This window comes from Akebia trifoliata, chromosome 15, assembly GCF_017979445.1.
Source record: "Akebia trifoliata isolate Shusen 1 chromosome 15, ASM1797944v1, whole genome shotgun sequence".
NCBI lineage: Eukaryota > Viridiplantae > Streptophyta > Magnoliopsida > Ranunculales > Lardizabalaceae > Akebia > Akebia trifoliata.
Window position 1 is genome coordinate 1,693,741 of NC_141389.1, and position 20,424 is coordinate 1,714,164.

The following is a 20,424-nucleotide window of genomic DNA, read 5'->3' on the forward strand; positions in this document are numbered from 1 at the left end:
TTCCACGTCACTAAAGTGAGATATGAGGTATAATCTGAAAGTCACCTTAGCATTATTCTTAAATAAAGGGTCGAAATAAAATAAAAAATTAGAATGATTTAATTATCAATTAAAAAAAAAATCTTGATAATATGACTCTTAAGGTGGCATACTCAATTTACTCCCTAACGTGGACAAGTTCGAAACCGTAGATTTGTACATCTCAAGATGCACTTTTTATGGGGAAGTGCAATAGTGTATATCGAGGTGTACAAATCTACAATTTCCAAACTTGTCATGTTAGGGAGTCGATTGAGTACGTCACCTAGAGAGTCATATTGTAACCACTCATCAAAAAAGCCAATAAAAGATCAATTATTAAAGTATTATAGTATGCTCCATTGTATTAGGATGTACGGAATACATCGAATCATTTAACATTGTAGTTAGAGTAGCTTAGAATACTTATGTAAGTACTTGTACTCATCTCCTCTATTTAATAATAAGACTCATATTAGAGATTTGATTGATTGATCTAGGGTTCTATTTTATATCAAAATAGAATTCTTAATCCTATAATTTCTGGAGAAGATTTGATCAATCAGAAACATTTAAACTTAATTTTTTTTTTTTTAAATTATAACTTAAATCTCAAGCAACCATCAAAAAAATTAAAGACATAATAAACTTAAAAAAAATTTAACAAAATATATGAACATCCCTTGAGCTTAAATAAATGAGAGAAAAAGAAAATTCACGTTGTTAAAAGAACGAAAAAAATATAAAAGGGGAATTAATATAAAAAATCCAAAGAGTTGCATAGATCAATTCAATTCCAGTTCTTCTCTACGAACTTGCAAAGATCTATTTGATTTCAGATCTACTTTTTTGTTATTTTCAAGTCTGATTTTTTTTTTTTTTTTTCTTTTAATCAAATTTATTAAAGAGAAAGTGAGAGAGAGACATGCCTAAATGAATTGTTTGAGAGTGGAGACGATAGAGAGATTGAGAAGTCTAATCGATGGAGGAGATTGGAACTTCGTCAATAACTTAGGTTAATGTCATTTTTTCCTCAATATTACACTATTCATAAAAAAAAATTCATTTGATTCATTTTCTATATAAAAAAAAATCAATTTATTCATTTTTCGTTAAAATACGTGAATTTTTTTAATCATTTAAGTATTGAGAAGAATAATATTTTTATTGAAAAAGAAAAAAAAAAAAGAATCATGAATTTTTTTGTTTGACCAATAAGTTGAAAATCGAAGATGCTAATGATTAATTTGACTTTGAATTGGAGCATTTTTGTTTTCAAACATGAACACAAGGAAATTGATGGAAAGCTCAGTCTCATGGTCTTGGTGCTTAGGGTCACACAACAAAGCACATTTGTAGAATTCTTGATAGCTTAATTTATGTTTGGACGTAGGACTTGAACTCGGGCAGGTTGGATTGGGTAGGGGATCAACCCGCCCCCGACCCAAATTTGACAAACACCAATCTGCAGCCTTGCCCAACCTGACATCGAACATAAAATGCTCAACTCGAACCCTACTCAATTCAGGTTGTTCGGGTTGGTCTGGTTAATACATTCCTTATTAATACTAGATAATTTAGTACAGTAAATATTTATAAAAAGATAAGTGGTGTGTAAAATAACTTAAAATTTATAATTTTTTCTTTAAAAATATGTTTCAAAAGTTTATAAAAATAAAATTATAAGCTAATTTAAAGAGAGAAGAAAAATAATAAGATTAAGTAAAATAATCATTTTTATTAATAATCACAATTTTCAAGAAAAAACTCCCTAGCGTGACAAGTTCGAAAATCATAGATTTGTACGCCTCGAAATACCTTATTGCACTTACCTATAAAAAGTGTATCTCGAGGGAATCATGTATCCTAAGGTGTACAAATCTATGATTCCCGAACTGGTCACGTCAAGTAGTCGATTGAGTATGTCACCTGACAAGTCATATTATCACAACTCTATCCTAACTTCCTAATCTTCCTAAAACATCTAGATCTTGGACTTTATGTTTAGTATTTCAATTCTAGAACACTCTAATGATATATATCAGAAGAAAATTGCAATTATATTTAGGATTGACGAATTCAACCCTAACCTGGCCTTAAAGAGATAAATTGTACCTTAGACACATACCCTATATCTCTATCGAGCTTAAGTCAATCAAAAAACCCTAACTTCATCTTAATGGATTCAAATCGAGCAAAAAATTTATTAGAAGAATTAAAATAATGTACTTTTACAAAATCATTTGACCCACTTGATATTGTTTTACATCAAAATAGATTGAACTTATACATCATCTGTGGTATCAACTAAATCTTCAAAATAAAGCGGATCTATATCACATACGGATCTAATGCTATGCTCTGATACCACGATAATATTATATATTATATTATTAGTTGATATTCATTCATACTGTGAGAGAAACAGAAATAGAGACGAGTGGATTCCTGTACGTTACATTCAATTGAGATTTAAACGTATTTCAGATATGAATTAAGATTCGACACTGAATATCAAAATATCAACGACGTCAAGATCTACTTAGTCACCGGATTATTTTTTCGAATCGCTAAGGAAATTAGTTTAAAAAATCATTTTAATATCGTAAGAGCGCGTAAAACCCAACTAGAAAGGTAGGAAACTTATAATTTCAAATTCGTAGTATAATTTTCAATGAAATCTGTTTTATTTCAATTTAAATTCAAAATTCATGTATCAAATTATAGAATAATTTGTTTTATATATTTTCTCTGATATTTTAATATTATGAAGTAAAAATAAATTTTGTGAGTGTAATCAGAAAATTAATTTGTTTAACAAATTGATTTCATAGTAATTTTCATAGAGTGTTCATTTTAAAAACTATTAAAACGTTCAATTTTAAATGTGTATTTTCATTTAATGATAATCTATTAAAATAATAAAATATTTAAGTTTAAATTTGAAATCAAGAATGAAAGTCTCGATTATTTAGAATCGAAAATGATATTCTCAACTGTATGTGTTTGTGTTGAAGAATTTTTAAATTTAAAATGCTTTTAAGCATTGTATAATAGAGTATGGGATGCAATTAGGATGGCAACCGTAGGACGGTATACTTGCATGTTTACTACTTTCGATATATTGCGTTCATAATTCTAAAATATTTGGGAATGTCATCACACTTGTAAATTTGTTTTAATTTATTTTAAATGAATTTTGAAAAATAAAATTATTATTTTTGTTATCCATTAAAGGAGTAATGAATGCTCATACGATTAATCAGTAGCTTTTTCTGGAAGCAACCAATTAAGCTACAATTATAGGAGTTTGATATTCTCCGCGATAGTATGGGATACCACTTGAGAATACCACTATATTTACTATTCAGAAAAAATTTATCTTATCTTTATTGAAAAACAACAAATTATAATGTAAAAATGATTTATAGATGACTAGATTGATTGAGGGCACATGCATACCACAGAGGTATAATGAAGCTAACTTATCAAATGATCATTTACAATCTATAATAATCAAACGATTAATCTCTATTATGGAGTAACGACCAACTTAAACTAAAAAACATGGTCAATCAATTATGGTAAATTGTCAGACTGATCATAAAATCAGAAACTAACAGTGAGTTCCACACTGCTTAAGTATTGGAATATCAATATACAGATTAGTACTTTTATATCAATCGTGTTAGTCGTCATTCTTATCAATTACACCACCATGATTGATATTCTTATAACATGTTTATGTTTCTTTTGTTTTATTATGAGATGAAGATTTTTTGTTACTGTTTTATTAAATATTAGCATGTTTCGAGTGTTATTCGTTTTTATTTACTTATTTTAAAACCTATATTATTTGTAATAGATTAATTTATTTATCCATTCATATTATGACTATTAATTTGAAATGTGGGTTTATTATTGAGTAACTTCCCTCTTATTCACCCTACCAACAAAACCTTACAGATATCCTAGTTATCGAGATGTTTATTCCTTATGGAAAATATTATATAGAGGGGTCGTAGGATCAAGATGATAAGTATTATTTCTGAATATATTTGAGATATGATTTGAGTTTAGTGGAACTAATTTTGTATACTTTTGAACTTCCTTGTATATATTAGAATTATGTGTGTTGTGTCTTCTTGTATGTATATGTTGCTCATAGGTATTTTTATCTAAGTTGTTTTATCCTCGAAGAGTGTGAATTAGTATTTATGACATGGATATATATATATCGTTGTGATAAAGTGGTATGCAATTGGATGTATGGATTTTGATTATACAAGTTTGTCTATACAGTTGAAATTTTTTTATAAGTCCAATTTTTAGGAAAAACTCGATTGAATTTTTTTTTTTAAATTCACATTGTATTTAAGCTTTGAAGATCTTGATTTTGATTTTTTTTTTCGTTCCACTCTTGGGATTTGGGAAATCTATATCCTAAATTGGAGACGTGCATCATCTCTATGGACCACATGTCAACGTGAAGCCCAAATATACCATCAGGTGCCATATGTATGTAGAGGATTAAATTTTATGAATTCTCAAAAGAAATAGAATTGAAAAAAGATAATTTTTTCATCGTTGAATTTAAATTTTAAATCTAGGAATCCAATGACCATCCATTGGTTAAGTCAAAATCCAACTGCAAAAGATTTTTTTTTTTTTTTTTTTTTTTGTGAGGATTTTTTTCAAACCCACTCTAGACGACAAACAAGAGGTCAAGTTGTCATTTGGACCAATGTGACAGTCTATATATAGCCCAAATGTGAACCTTGGTTCATGCTATACATGGTCCCTTGGTCCTTGCAACCTTTCCATATATATATATATATATATGAGTGAAAATCCGTTGACTCCTAAGAATGACACATTTTATTTTATATATACATGAGTCGGGTTATTTTAATAAAATTCTAGATAACATTCTAGACAAAGTTTTATCTTATATGGCTAAAACATTTTGGAATAGGCTAATTTTTTTTGAGGATGATCTCTACATAGTGAGTAGATCATCCTCACAAAAAACCAGTCAATTCTGAAACTTCTAACCCCATGAAAAGTGGTTACAAACTAATGGTGAAAAATTGACGATTCATGGTTCTTCAACTTATGAAATTTCAGAATTAACTGATTTTTTCTGAGCATGATTTTCTCACCATAAATATCATCCTCATAAAAAATCAGCTAATTCCAAAACTTTTATTCCATATAAGACAAAATGATTTATCCAGAATGTTGTCTAAGATTTTGTCAAAATAATGCTACCCTATATATATATTAGTCTTAAGGCATTTAGCATTAAAATTCCATTGCTTTATGACAATAGCAAAAATGGGCCTCATTTTTAATAATCAAAATGAGATCATTTGCTACAGTGACTCATGTTTTTGGACCAAAAATTTCTTTAGTAAACCCTTGAAGAATATTCTTTTAAAGTGTAATTTCTCTCTCCACAAAAACCAACCAAATAGTCATTGGAGCTCACTAATAAGACTAACTAATAAGACTAACTTTGAAGAACGGTAGTCATCAACTCATGATCTATTAGAATTTTTCCCCAAATATTACCACTCTTTCTTTCATTTATTTTAAATTCATTTACATATTCTTATCAACCTCGATATATTTAGCATAAACAAGATTGGATCTCGTTCAACAATCCAACTCCTAATCTAAGTTTTGTCTTATGTGAACTAAAAGTTTTCGACTGGGCTGATTTTTGTTTCTTTAAAATGATCTTTATGATGAGTAAATCATCCCCTCAAAAAATCAACCCATCCCAAAACTTCTAACCCCATCAAAAGTGATTTACAAAACACTTCGGCTATAGGACTTTGGCAACTGAACTCTACCCTTAATGTTTATACAAAATAAATAATATAATCTACAACTTCTTCACATTTTATCGGATACAGGGCCTATTAGATTGGAACATTATTTTGATCGATATTCAAATAAGAACATTCTCCAAATACAAAGTTAGTGGAACGATTCAGATTTCAAATATGATCCGATCCATTTAACCAACCTCCCAACTCAAAACAAGCAAAATTACAAAATTAACAGGAAGTCATGAAACCAATCCCAGAACCAAATTGGCCAAAAGTAATGTTCTACAATATTATATAATAGAAAGGAAAGTATTATTAAAACTATGAGTAACTAAATATGTCTGTAATTAAAATGTCCTGAGATATGTAATATATCTGTCCCCCTTGTGGGAGATGGCCTTAATAATTTAAATGTGATTTGAGGAAACGAAATAAAGAAAATATACATATTGAACAAAAGTAACTCCAAAACAAACCTACATTTTTCCTACAAAAATTCAATCTGGGCGAGCGGTTTGAAATAACTACCACATCACATCAAATGGTTTGGTATATTTATTTATCCAGAAGCACCAGCTGCAGCATCACTTTTATCATATTCTCTCTGCTCCTCCTTTGCGAACTCCTCGATCAAACTACGTTGCCTCTGTGTCAAATTCCTGTTCAAGAAAAGCTTTGGTCAGATTTTTTCTTTTTCCCAACAAAGAAGATGCAACGACATTTGTTAATATATATCAAAGTAAGAACACTTACGTTGGAATGCTGACGTTGAAGTGTACGTATTGATCACCAAACGAAACGGAGCTCCTGGCCTTAATCCCTGTCGGAGGATATTAAGCAAAAAAGCATTATAACTTCAACAGGCACAAATACAAGACTATCCATGAAACGAGTATACGTAATATTTTATAGAACTACTAGAGTTTGCCCGTGCTGTATGACATACTCATCGGGGTTAAGGGTGGGTGTTTTTAAAAAATCTTTAGGGGTTAAGGGGGTAAAATGGAAAAATAATGAAGTTGGGGAGATATTATTAAGAATGGGGGAGAAGAGGAAAGATAATAAAGTTTGATGGGTAATATTGGAAAAGGGGAGAAGAAAGAGAATAAAGTAAAGGGTATTTTGAGAAAGAGGAAGAAGAGCAAAGGTCAAAAGGTAAACATGTCCTCAAGACACATTATTTATGGGGGTATTACATTGATATGTAAATTTTAGGTTATATAATATATTCTAACAGTATCAACTATCAACCAAAACACCCATTGATCAAAAAATTGCAAGTCACCAGGAAATTGGAAAATTACATACCAATTGATCTTTTTTCCCTTTTTTTTTTTTTTTTTTGGTTGATTTTGAATGGCAATCTAAATAATAGAAACAAAAGAAATTGCAAAATACAGGAAAACTTAGTGTAGTCCCCTCACCTTTTCTCTTCAAAACAACCTTATGACCAGGTTGAGTGCCTTGGCGGACCTGCAAACAGATCAAAATCAATCCCACCTTACAATTTAACTATTAAGAAATCCTACATTCAGTATGCAAAATTAAAAATTCCATCCAATAGTTTTGTATTTTGAGTACAGATTTCCTATACCAGGTCATCTGATGGTACAATCTAAAGGAGAGAAATAGAAAGATCTTCTAGGGAGCGGAGAAATCATCTTTTGATGGGATTCTGGACATTTTGGGTTTGCTCTTCCTTTGGTGTAAGTTGAGCAAGGACTTTGAAGGAGTTTTCTTCAAAGATTTTGTTTTGAAATGTTTTTGCTTTCTTGTTTTTCCCCTTTCTCTTTGTATTGCGGGGCCACCTCGGCCTACTTTCGTTTCTTTTGGTTTCTAGTAAAATTATACTCTAATAAAATAAATTAACATTAAAAAAGGTCTTTTAGCTCAAGATCAAGACTTTGATTACTGATTAAAAAAATAAGATAATTCAAGAGAAGTTCTACATTGTACCTTAAGAACAACATCTCCTGTCAGAGTTGGAACTTGAATAGTTCCCCCTAGAATTGCCTGCAAGAGAGCAATCCAAAAGCCTCCCATCAATATTCCTACTAAGAGGCCCAAATAAGGATAGAAATGCTGATACAAGAAATTCATCTCTAGAAATTCAAGGCAATCACACAGAAAGTCTCCTACATAGTTTTTAGGATTTAAACACCATAACACGTAACAAGATTGATGCCATGGGACCCCCTATGCCCCACCTTATATAATTCAAAAGCCGATGATTACGCACAACTCTATAGTCTAGGTATGAAGAAATGCATAAAAAATAAATGACTTGTTACAAGTTAGAAAAGTTGTCAGTTTCACATCAAAACATGGAATCTGAAGAAGGGGTATAATCCTTGATAGTCGGGTTTTATCGGTTCTCCTATCAGAATATTTTCTCATTTCCTTTTAAGACATTCCACGCATTAAAAAGAAATTATCCCAGAAAAGTTTAAAAATATAAAAGTGGGGATTACTTGAGTAACACTCAAAGTGGCATCAACATGAATATCAGGGCCTTCTCTTCGGAAAACTGGATCTTCCTGGACCTGCAAATATATCATAGTTTCAGACTCTGAGCAAAGAAAGCTTATCATCAGTAGGATAATAATATGATAGATGAAAAAAGTCAGATAAGTTGCCTTGATTGTAACATAAAGATCGCCAGGCTGATTCCCATCAGGATCTGCTCCACCAGATTTATATATCTTTATAGTTTCATTATCATCAACTCCTGCAATCATTATCATTAAATGTAAGAAGCAGATGACCCAACGACATCATATGTGAATGGCATACATTGATGCTACTTTATATTTGGGGGTTTTTTTACTTGGTAGTCCATATTTTCTTTGGTAAGAATGAATATGAACAACTTAGTACACCTCTGAAATTACTCACAGAGAAAATCAATCTCGGAAAAGAAAACAACAGAAGCAACATAAACCAAACAAAGATGAGATAAACAATTACGGAAAAGTCAGTCTAATCATTATCTTCCATGAAACCCAAAAAAAACATGCACAACTATACAAGCAAATACAGTAGACTAAAACAAGAACCTTTTGTGGTCACATTCTCATAAAAGATAATATTGAAATATACCCGGCATAATATCTATTTTGACTGTCTTTGATCCTCTCACAACTCGTTCTCCCTTGCATGACTTGCAAAAGCTCTATATACACAAATTAAACGAATGAGAAAAAAATATATGTTATTTCATGGGAGTAGCAAACTACCAAGAACACATTCAAAAGAAGCTACACAATAGTTCACAAAACTCAAGGACTAAGAGAAACAACAGTAAATCAACACAGGTTCCCAATGTGTGCGTGTGCGTGTGCGTGTGCGTGTGCGTGTGTGTGTGTGTGTGTGTGTGAGAGAGAGAGAGAGAGAGAGAGAGAGAGAATGAAAAGAAATCAACAAGTTCTCAGGGCACCCAAACTTAGAAAGAATGCAAACTGGACCAGCACCAATAAAACAATCAAGTTAATACACCTTAAAACTGACAAAGGAGCCTTTACCAATCAATGAAGCATACACCAACTTTCATGTTTCTCCCTTTTGGGTGAAAAATGCTTCCCTAATCATCCATGCTAGAATCAACGACTGGTGTTCTCAAAATCCAAATGTTAAGCAGTGTTTTGATTAAACTTATCAAAAAATAAAAAAGCAGTGTTTGATTAAAGATGCACTGATCATAAAGTGGTGGCAGCCTCACGTTAATAGGCCAACGTGGTAAATCCCTGATCAGTAAGGTTGTGCATCTACTTGATACATGTATGCTGAGTAATACTGATGGTCATTTATCCATGTGATTTGGGATATGTATAGCCATATTCATTAGATCTAAAGCTATCCTTAATCGATTGGGCTACTAAAAGAATCACTAGTGGTTTCTGCATACAGCCATTTGGGTAAAGCCTTATCCCATAGATTTGAGGTCTAAACGAAACTTGTTCCTCCATTCCACTGTACAAAGCCAAGATTGTTGTTATTGAGAGTGAATTTTCACATCTACTTTCACCATCTTCATCCACCTTTTTTGGGTATTCTTCTTGATATTAGTACTTTCATCTTGAATATTTATTTTAGGGGCTGTAATCGGCAATTGTTGAACATGCCCAAACCATCTCAACCGACACTCCAAGTTTACCACCTGTTGAACCTACTACATTTCCTTTATACATTCATTTTTTATTTCATCCTTCCTAATCTCCCCACTCATCCATCCATCCCAACCTCCTCTTCTTTACTGCACTCAATTTATTAACATGATGCTTCTTGATTGCCCAACATTCAGTGCTGAAGTGCTTATTAACAAGATTAATAGTTCTATTAAATGGTCTCTGACATGCTTAGTATGGTTCTTTAAACAGGTTAAAAGGAAACTGGATGTTGCCATCGCATTGAGCTCATATGGTTTTTACGGGTGTAACATGCATAGGTCACCAACTCTTTTCCAATGCAAGAAAGAGAAGTCAGCATTAAGTCTGAATCATCTGGTGATCACAGAAAATTAGACCGGTTATTAGCCCTTACTGGACCAAAATGTGCCACTAGACCAGGCCCCCCATATGCCTCTTTTTGGGGGGCCCTTGTGCACATGGTTTCTAGGCCAGATTTCCCCCTTGCAACCTGGGTTTGTGGCTGTCCATTCAAACAGCCCAATTGGGCCATGATCCAGCAAAACTCAGTTTCATATTTTCATTTGTCTGTAAAAATTCATTTCTTAATAGATTAAAGACTTAAGTTATTAGTTAGTTTATAATTAGAATTCCAGTTTCTAAATATAAGTCTACAAATCTAAATCTTAAGATAGTTCATATTTTTCTCTATTTTCTTTAAAGTAAGTTTTAAGTTTTCAGAAAGTATTTGCAATTAGAATAGGGAAAGCGTAGTGTGTCAAGACCTAGGTCTTCTATTTTCCTACTTTTAGTTGAATTAGTAGAGATTGGGAGACAAAAAAATTATTCCCCCAGTCTCTCTACTTACAATAATTGTAAACCAAGTTTATATACCAAACGACATTTTGAAAATATCACCTGGACGATTAACATTCAATGATATTCATTAACCACATTTGCAATGCTATAACATGAACGCATTGAATGACATCTATATCATAAAATCAGACAAGTGATACCCATTAAAAGAAAAGAAAATAAAAAAAAAGGACAATTAACATTGAAAGACATCTATGTCATGAATAAAGATAAACTCTATGATATGCCCTACAAATAATAACATGCAAGTGATCTATGCTAAAGTAGGAAATGTTAGTACAGACAAAAAAGGCAAGTTATACCGTCACAGTTTTTCCAGTTCCACCACAATGTGTACACGTTGACTGCAATCTAAAAGGTCCCTTCTGCATGAATATCTGCAGATGCCATAAAATATCACATCTGTTAACTAGGAACACATGAAATCTCAGGAGTGGACAGACAAAAGGAAATGGAACCATGTAGAACTGACCATTCCTGAGCCCTTACAGGGCCTACATGTTTCAGGCCTCGTTCCAGGAGGAACACCAGTTCCACCTGCAAAAATGGTTCCATAAACGTAAATAAACAAATTTAAAAAAAAAAATTGCAATCTTCCACTAGGTCCCAAATTAGCTTCCAACCAAGCAGAACTAGCACAGACAAAGAAAAAATGGCAATCTCTACATAGAGGAATTATAGATAACAGTATTTTGTTGTGTAAAGGTTATCATCATACCACAAGTTTCACAAGGTACAGCAGTTTGAAAGGTTACAGTCTTGGAGCACCCCTGAACAGCTTCCATGAAAGATAGTTCAAGAGCAACCTATGCATAAAAAATGAAAAGTGGTGGAAATCAATGGAACGACTGCAAACAAAATGACAAATCAGAAACTTCAAGCTAGCAATTCATCAATAGATTAAAAAAAAAAATTGAAACCTTGACATCTTGGCCGCCAAATCCTCTTTGCCTGAAGAAGTCTTTAAAGAACTGTCCTCCAAAGTACAATGGAACAATCAAGCATAAAGATCAAAATTAGATTTAAAGAGTGCAAGTTATATTTTGAAGAAAATGCAGATAATAAAAATAAGACCCTCAAATTCTAACTTAACCAATATTCAACATATTGGAAATACAAAGAGTGGGAACAAGAGTATCCATGCTCAATCATTAATGCTGGTGAACCACATCTATTATAACATAAGCAAGACTGGAAAACCTTGCTTTTGAGTGCATTTCCAGAGTTCAACAAACATGGTAGGAAAGACCCATGGAGGAAGATGAGGTTTATCATACCAATATTTCCAGATGTTGAGGCGTGCGGCAAGGCACTTGACAGGTCAAGGCCTCAAAGCATAAACCTCACATGTATGATATTTTTAAATAAAATTTTCAATAACATTACATTCAAAAACTGAAAAGTTTAGGATAGCCATTGCATATTTCTAAATTTCAAATCCACACAATTGACTTTCAAGTTCTAATCCATTACCATATATAACTATATTTGAGTAAAATAGAAATGTTTTGTATTTGAATAGTTGAAAGTCTGTGCAATACATAACTATTTAATATTTATAGCAAAATACAACTAAATATTATTTTTTCAATAACTCCATCTGTATGATACTAAATACTATAACAAATTATTTATAAACCAGCTCAATTCAACGATTTTCTTTGCATATATCACTTTTTGTATTTGAATTCATTTTTAAGTACACCAATTATATAGCATACTATAAGTAACAAGGAAATTAAAGAAAAAGGAAAAGAAATTTACAAAATCTTGCTCAGATTGCATAAAAGAAAGTAAAGTAGAAAGAAAATAATTAAAAGAAGAAAAGAGGAAAAGACGCATTATTTTGGAAAAAGAAAAATTAATAAGAGGCATATGCCTTTTAGGTACCTCATCATTTTAGGTGAAAGTCTTAGTTGTTTCATGTTTCAACCTTATACCTCAACACATTTTTAATGAGCCTCGGCCTGAGACATGCCTCAAGGGGTGGTAAGCCTCACACCCCTCTAAAAAAAATTGTATCATACCACTGTTGGTATGAAGTGAGGATAAAGCCCAGAACCAGATAGTTCATTGTTAGCATTCTCCAACAAGGATTTCTTGATTATTGTTTGCCACTTGTATTGCTCTAATTCCAAAACATGTTGTGGATGAAGACATCCCGTACTTGCTGTCCTGCAATCTCTTTAACATCACCATACTGATGGGGACATCAGGCCTATGGGCCAGTTCTTTAGTATGTTTAGGTTTTATTTTTTCAGATAAGTAGAGTATCCAACGATTTAAGGGGGTTGTGTTTTATTTTATTTTTGTTAGCCCATTATTTAGAGTTGTCCACAACTTAAGTGGGTGGGTAGATTTAATTTCATTATATTTTGTTAGCCCTCAACTAGAGCCCCACCCATGATGGTTTCTTTATTAGGTTGCTTGTTTTACAGATATGTTTCTACTTATAAGATCTAATTAGTGTTTGAAACATGATACCGCGTCAGACACTGTATTTATGTTCTCTTACTTCAGAGATCAATGAATGAATGATATAAAGGAAAAAATGCAGGTTTCTTGTGAAAAGTTTCCAACCGACTGATTGTGATGTGAATCCAAGATGAGTATTATATGTTATTCTCTTCCTCTGCTCCACTCTCTCCCATATTTTTCTAGAAGCATTTTTCTCCTTTTTTGTTGCTGTTTACCCCCAAACTTCTGTCCCTGTTCAATTGAATGCCCACAGCAGTTCAAAACCTGCTGCTTTCCCCTCTACACCTAGTGGACCATTCACATACCCTCACCACACTATTCCAGCACTACTGCTGCCGCAACCCCAGTCCAACCCCTCAAAATCTCCCCTATCTGCTGTAATACCTAGTCCAGCAACCCCAATTGCTGACACCCAATTTCCCAACCTTCCTAGTTGCCACCACAACCTTCCAACAGCCCGTGATTGTCACACCACCAATAAAACATAGCCGCCCCAACATTTCTATTAACCTAACTGAACCTATCTGTCAACCCTAAAAACCCAAACAAACTCTTCTAGACTTTATTCCTTGAGTTTCCATGATTAAAAGTTGCTGGGATTTAATTTGAATGTCCTTTGTTAGGCATATATTCAGTTACCATGATAATTTGGATAGACTTTTTGAGCTTAAACTACTTATTGAAATCCTTGAAGGGGTCAATGTTTTACATTGGATTAGTGATTGGAGCCCTAAACTATTGGAAGTCCAACCTTCCATTGGCACCCCTCCTCTTTGTATTTGAGGGATCCAACTTTGTGGGATTGTGATTGCCTTGGAATTTCAACATAATTATTTATATGATATTCTTTGTATTCTGGATGAATGACAGATTTTTTTTTTTTTTTTCTTTAAGTAATCTATTCTTAATCTCAGACCTTCCATTTAGTTAACCATCACGGTCCTACATCACATACCCAATAAATTAAGTAATCTATTCTTAATCTCAGACCTTCCATTTAGTTAACCATCACGGTCCTACATCACATACCCAATCAATCACCCCTTTGGGCCTATACTTGTCTTGAAATCCTTAATTTCATTAGGAGACTCCATTAGGATTATTGCTAGAAACTCTAACTAGCAGAAGATCGTTCTTTCATTGACATCCCCTCTGATTACCTTACAATCTGAAGTAATTGCTTACTAGATTTTTTTTTATTGGTTTATGGTTGAAGGAGTGTTTAGTTTACACTTTAATTCCTTTAGAAGATTATTCTTGATCTCAGAATCATCATTTAGGTAAGAGTATAAACCTGCATCATGCCTTGTACCATCCACATCAAAGATGATAGACAAATATATTGATACAATTGACTTAACATAACCAACCAAGTCAGTATTTATGGGGAAGAAATCGTAAACATTGATGAGCAATCGTAAAAGCAAGTCAAAGATACTGAATAAATTCATATAAAGACTGAACTAAAACCTATTGGACCATTTTCCATTCCCAATGAGCATAACGAAAACTAGCTCAGTGCGTATCTCAGTTATCAAGTTTTCCAGTTTCACATAATTTTAACTTCGGATATCAGCACTGTAACTTATAAGCATCATGTGAATTGAATAAGACACTTTTTGAAGCCTTCAGAAAATAAATAGAGACAGAGAAAGATAAAATTAAAAAAAAAAAAAAAAAAAGTGATAAGAAACCTGGGAAAAAGCCTTACATCGTTCATTCCACCAGTACGACCAAAGATATCCTCAAATGGACCAAATCCACCATCAAATGGACTACCTGGGCCACCCGGGCCACCACTTTGTTCAAATGCATCATGACCAACCTATGAAAGTAGCCAAGCAACAACAACATGATTACCAACAGAAGTATAAAGATGAAAAAATTGAGCTGAGTATTAAATATGAAATAATAATGATAACATGATTACTGGGAAATTGTACTTTCTTGTCGAGTTTCTCAATCTAGTGAAAATCTCTAGCACTAAAATATATTAGTATGATTCCGCAAGTTTCTTTGTTTGGCCTCAATAAAATAATGGTTTTTACCGATAAACAATATCTTCTTTTGACATAAATACTATGAGAAATGTTTTAGCTCAAAGAACGATAATCAAATGGGTAGAATCAAGAATCAGAAGAGAATTTATGCCCAAAAATCTGATTGGAAAAAAAGCCCAAAAAGCTGGTTGGAAAAAAAATCAAACTTTTGCCCACTCACATATCAATGTTGACCCACCCTTGGAGAATCTAGACACCGAACAACAGCTTGGATTGGTGACTCCCAGCTGTTGGATTTGAACTTTGTATCACGGGCCAGGCTCATGGGAAATATTTTCAATTCTAAGCTTCTGATGGAACATTGCTCAAATTTAAAGGCTAGAAATTATTAATCAAGCTGATTTTCAGTGTATAGATTTCTCAAAGGATTGGATAAATAGTTGGTGCTTTATTCATGACTTGTACACAGATTTGTTAAAAAACGACATTTTATTCTACAAAATAAAAATAAGAAAAACGAAAATTTCCTTTTAATAGTAATTTGTTCTCATTATCAAATATTTTAGCAACGACATGATTCATACTTGGACTTTCCTATCCCGAATTTCAATCATGTCTGAACTTACCAACTAGGAAAAGACAAAGGGAAGACCAAGAAGGGCCTGGATCAAAGCAAATACAAAAGATTTGAAAGACATACACTTCAATGGAAAATATGACCCCAGATATATTGGAAAGGTGGAATAGGATTCATGCAGTCAAAATCCCAAACATCATTTATTGAGAGGAGTCAGGGTCGTAAATTGAAACAAGTTACTGTTGTGCTAAAGGCATAAAGGGAAACCTGTAATATATGTGGATCAAGGTAGCAAAATGAGATTTGAAGACTATGTGATTTAACAACAGATATGGGTCTAGAGGCCGAAAATGGAACGTAGTCGATACCAAAATAGCCTTATTAAAAGCATAGTCACAAAGTTCGGATTCGGTAATTATTCGGCAAGGGCTCAATTCGAAAAGATTTCGTTAAAAAATCAGCAAAATTTCGGAGATTATACAAAATATTTTATTGGATTTCTTACCATAACCTATCATCATCAACCTCTCTCTCTAAATCTTAACTTCTTTGATGTTTGAATGTTGAAAAAACTAAAATTTTGGAGGTGAAGGATAAAAATGTTTCCATATTCCATGATTAATTGAGGGATCGTCGATTGATTCGTCAATTCACCGAATTAATCGGCTAACCCCAAATTCAGAGAATTTTACGAACTTTTCACTATGATTAGGAGGAGTCTATTGATGTGCAAAGTCTACCCCCCCCCCCAAACACACACGCACGCACGCAAAAATAAAAAATAAATAAAATACAAAGTGCCTACCCTGCTGGAGTTGACAAAATAGTGAAAGTAAATCTTCCTAAAGAAACTAAATGTCAAAGGAAGAGACTCCAAAATCCAAGCAATCCTACAATATATAACATAGATGGTTCAGATAGTGTTTATGTTTTCATATGATCACTGTACAGAAATAGGCATCACTTTTCACAATGGTCAAATGGAAGAAAAGTAGATTGTTGTAAGGCTCAGCTGAAATATCCTTCATGTCAAGTTTATTCGTAATATATATATAATGAAAAATTTGTCCTTCGTTCAATTGAAAAGAAAATCATTACACATGATCAACATACAAGTTCTGTCCAGCAAGAAAATAAATGCAACTAAAAGAAAACAAACAGTGGCACCTGATCATAGAGCGCTCGTTTTTCCTCATCTTTTAATACCTAAACATTACACAAGAAGAGAGTTGTTATGGAATTCTTTAAATTGATTCTCAAGAGGGTATGTGTCTTCATGTGGAAAGCAGCATTAACATGCTAAAGAGTACCTCATACGCTTTTTGAATCTCTTGAAACTTGCTTTCAGCATTAGGATCTTCTTTATTTATATCTGGATGCTCCTTTTTTGCAAGCTGCAAAAGTATGTAATAGATTAATTACAAAATTGAAAGACTGGAAGAGTTCTCATCCACAGTGTTCCATATTTTTATCACAATACACATTACTGACCTCAAAAAAACAGTATTTTGTATTGACGTGTATCGATAAATATCTTATCAGTCCATAAACAAAACACAACGGTGGACCCCACTCCTTTGTCTCAAGATTTATTACCCACCACCACCACCCACACACACATGCAAACGTATCTCGAGGACAGTTGTCCCCCCTACAACTTTCTATAATGCTTTTCCTCTTTCCTCCTTCTCCAATATTACCCATCCAAATTCGTTATTTTTCCCCATTAACCCCCTAAACCTCAAAGAGGATGCATGTGTTGTAGGCAAGGGCAAACTCTAGTCGATCTATAAATTGGGATTGGGAATGAAATCTTTTTTGTGTAAGATCTTCAAAGAACTTAGGGGTGTGATTTTTGAAGATTGCGTGTATCATTGGGATTGGGTTTGTAAAATTTCCATGGATTGGTCCTTGCATTATAGGGAGGCTTTTCCTGGTTGGTCTCCTTAATCGCCCATTAATGAAATTTTTACTTATAAAAAACCCACAAAAGTAGAAAATAAGACGGCATATACAACCAACACAAGGTGTCATGTGAAAAGAAAGAGAAACTTACCGCATAATAAGCTTTCTTAATATCTGAAGGAGTTGCATTCTTGCTTACTCCAAGTATCTCATAATAATCTCGAGAAGCCATTGAAGTTGATCCTAACAAACCCAATGCAAATACATATTTCTTTAACAATGGGCAGTTTTTAATCTCCATTATTGTTCTAGACAAAAATATTTTAGGGTAAAAAAAAATATTGACATTTTATTTTTCTGTCCAAACAAGCCCAATGCCCAGAGTAAAAAAAAGGAAGCAAATTTGGATACCGGTGGCATGAATGGACCTCGCCGAAACCCAATTTCCATGAAAGACTCCATTCCACACACCATTGCTCTGTTTCACTGTGACGACGACGAACAAGAGTCAATAATCAAAATTAACCCTAAACCAGTAACACAGAATCAAACTAAACCAGGAAAACAGAAACACACCATTTTCAATGTTCCCACACCCCCAAATCTTGGACGAATTGCAGACTCCAGAAATGAATCCTCGATGGCTACCTCGACATAAAGAATCACCTAACTGAAACCACAAAAAAAAAATAAAAAAAAGATGGAATTAATTACAAAAAAAAAAAAAAAGATGAAGATCTGATAGAATTAGTAACCATCAAATGAAGGTGTTTCTTACGAAATTGGGAGAATCTTCAAGGATTTTAGAACCTAGAGCCCTTCGGGCGAACCAGTAGGCGATTCTGGCGCCATTAGAGCGAACCATTGGTGTTCAAGATAGATACAAAAAGCTGACCTTTGAGAACCAAAAATAGATTCTTCGGGTCAAAAACCCTAGAAAAAGAACCCTAATTTCTGGAAGTGCGAGGAAGGAGAAAAAGAGAGAAATGAGGCTCAGCCTCTGTTTCTTTTTTCGCTCCTGTTCGAAGTCTCTAGATGAAAAAATGTTCGGTTTTTAAACCCTTTCTCGGCTTTCACCAATCTGTTGGAACTTACTCTCTCTCTCTCTCTCCACGTCAGCAGGTAGGAGTGCTATTACTTATTTACCCTTGAGAAATTTGATAGTTTCTTTGAGAAATGTTTCCATCTCTTCCTATTTTCTTGGTGACAAAGAATAATGCTAATTGACCCCAAGCCGAAATTCATATCGCACTTCCATATCAAGAAGTGCGAGATGAAGTTCGGGTTGAGGTCACTTCGCATGACTCGTCACAAAATTATCCAAATATTTTTTTTTAAAGTCTTACTAATGTATGTTTCTAAGGGCATATGTTAAAGTGCATTAAATACACCTTAGAAATAAACAGTTGAAATATTTTTTATCAAAAAAAAAATACATTTTTTAAAGATAGTTTCAATATAAAAATCAAATCCCAATATGTATTTAATCAACTTTAATGTGTGCCCTAAACAAACTCCTTTCCAAGAAAAATCATAAAATGCATCTTGAATAAGTGATTATAATGGCACAAAATACCCAAATACAAAATGATTTTGCTCTGTTGCATAACGTCTTGAAAAGTGTCTTTCTTCTTAAACAGTGGGGTATTTGTAGGCATTCACAATTACATTTTTTGTCAAAGGCACCTATGTTTGGCTGCCATGTTGCCCCCTTTCATTGCCAATACCCGCTCAGGACACCCCCCTCTCCCATTGGTCTTTGGTCGTAGCACACCCATTGATCCGTCTTCGCCCAGGTTACGTTCGATTCCTCTAGATGGCCCCCTCGTATTTGCCTAACTATCAACTCCCCATTGGCCATCCTTGGTGACGATGCGCTGTCATTCTTCCATCCACTATGGGATCCCTCTATGTGTCACTTTGAGATGATGTGGATCATATGCTACTCAATACCATCTACAACGATCGAATAAGTAAATCCTCTAATTAGTAGGGTTGTTAAGGGATCAAGGTTGATTTGGTACCAGTCCAATAAGGACCAAATTGGATTCGGGACTAATCTAATAAGTATCAAATCGGGGTTTTATCGCAACTCAATATTAAGATCCAGATCTGATTCATTGACAATCAAGTTGGGTCTGGATCGAGCTACATCCAATTTTATATGCAAAATCTAAATAAACCCCATATATCTCAACAAAATATAATATAATTTATATAGTTTCTAACCTAGAGTCGTGATTTTTTAAACCCCTCCCCCCCCCCCCCGACATGCACTCCCTGGCGTGGCATGGTCAATAAAATATATTTCCTCGGGATACACAATTGGACATCCTCGTAAATACATGTAGTGTATCCCGAGGAAATAACTATGGTTCTAGTTCATGCCACGTTAGGGGGAGTATGACAAAGGGGGAGTCAAAAAAATCATTATTCTTCTAACATATTATTGGATCGGGACATGATTGATCCAAAATCTGACCCAATAAGATATTAGATCAAAATTCAAAAATCTGATCCAAATATGAAGTTGTTGGATCATAATGGACCGAATTTCGGGTCTGATCCGATCCATTGACAGTCCTACTAATTAGTAGTATTTTTAC

General features: G+C 33.4%; 1 protein-coding gene across 1 annotated transcript; it reads right to left on the reverse strand.

Annotated features, from left to right (window-relative positions):
* Positions 1–6,183: 6,183 nt before the first annotated feature.
* On the reverse strand, positions 6,184–18,856 carry LOC147383837 (chaperone protein dnaJ GFA2, mitochondrial-like). The gene is made up of 18 exons (XM_086425494.1): positions 18,597–18,856; positions 18,395–18,488; positions 18,230–18,304; positions 17,970–18,061; positions 17,224–17,307; positions 17,081–17,119; positions 15,048–15,161; positions 11,779–11,829; positions 11,577–11,664; positions 11,331–11,395; positions 11,161–11,235; positions 8,955–9,027; positions 8,492–8,583; positions 8,327–8,398; positions 7,812–7,868; positions 7,280–7,328; positions 6,609–6,675; positions 6,184–6,514 (listed from the first exon to the last, which is right to left on the reverse strand). The coding sequence occupies exons 1-18, from the start codon at positions 18,681–18,683 to the stop codon at positions 6,415–6,417; spliced, it is 1,374 nt and encodes a 457-aa protein (XP_086281620.1). The 5' UTR covers positions 18,684–18,856; the 3' UTR covers positions 6,184–6,414.
* Positions 18,857–20,424: the final 1,568 nt, after the last annotated feature.

Bases quoted from the DNA above. Each gene is read 5' to 3' on its own strand.
- LOC147383837 (XM_086425494.1), bottom strand. From the start codon at position 18,683: ATGGTTCGCTCTAATGGCGCCAGAATCGCCTACTGGTTCGCCCGAAGG. The intron at 7,869-8,326 runs GTAATCCCCACT...GCTCTCTTGCAG, and splicing joins CCACTTTGAGTGTTACTCAA to GCAATTCTAGGGGGAACTAT. The intron at 6,515-6,608 runs GTAAGTGTTCTT...TTTCTTGAACAG, and splicing joins TTCAACGTCAGCATTCCAAC to GAATTTGACACAGAGGCAAC.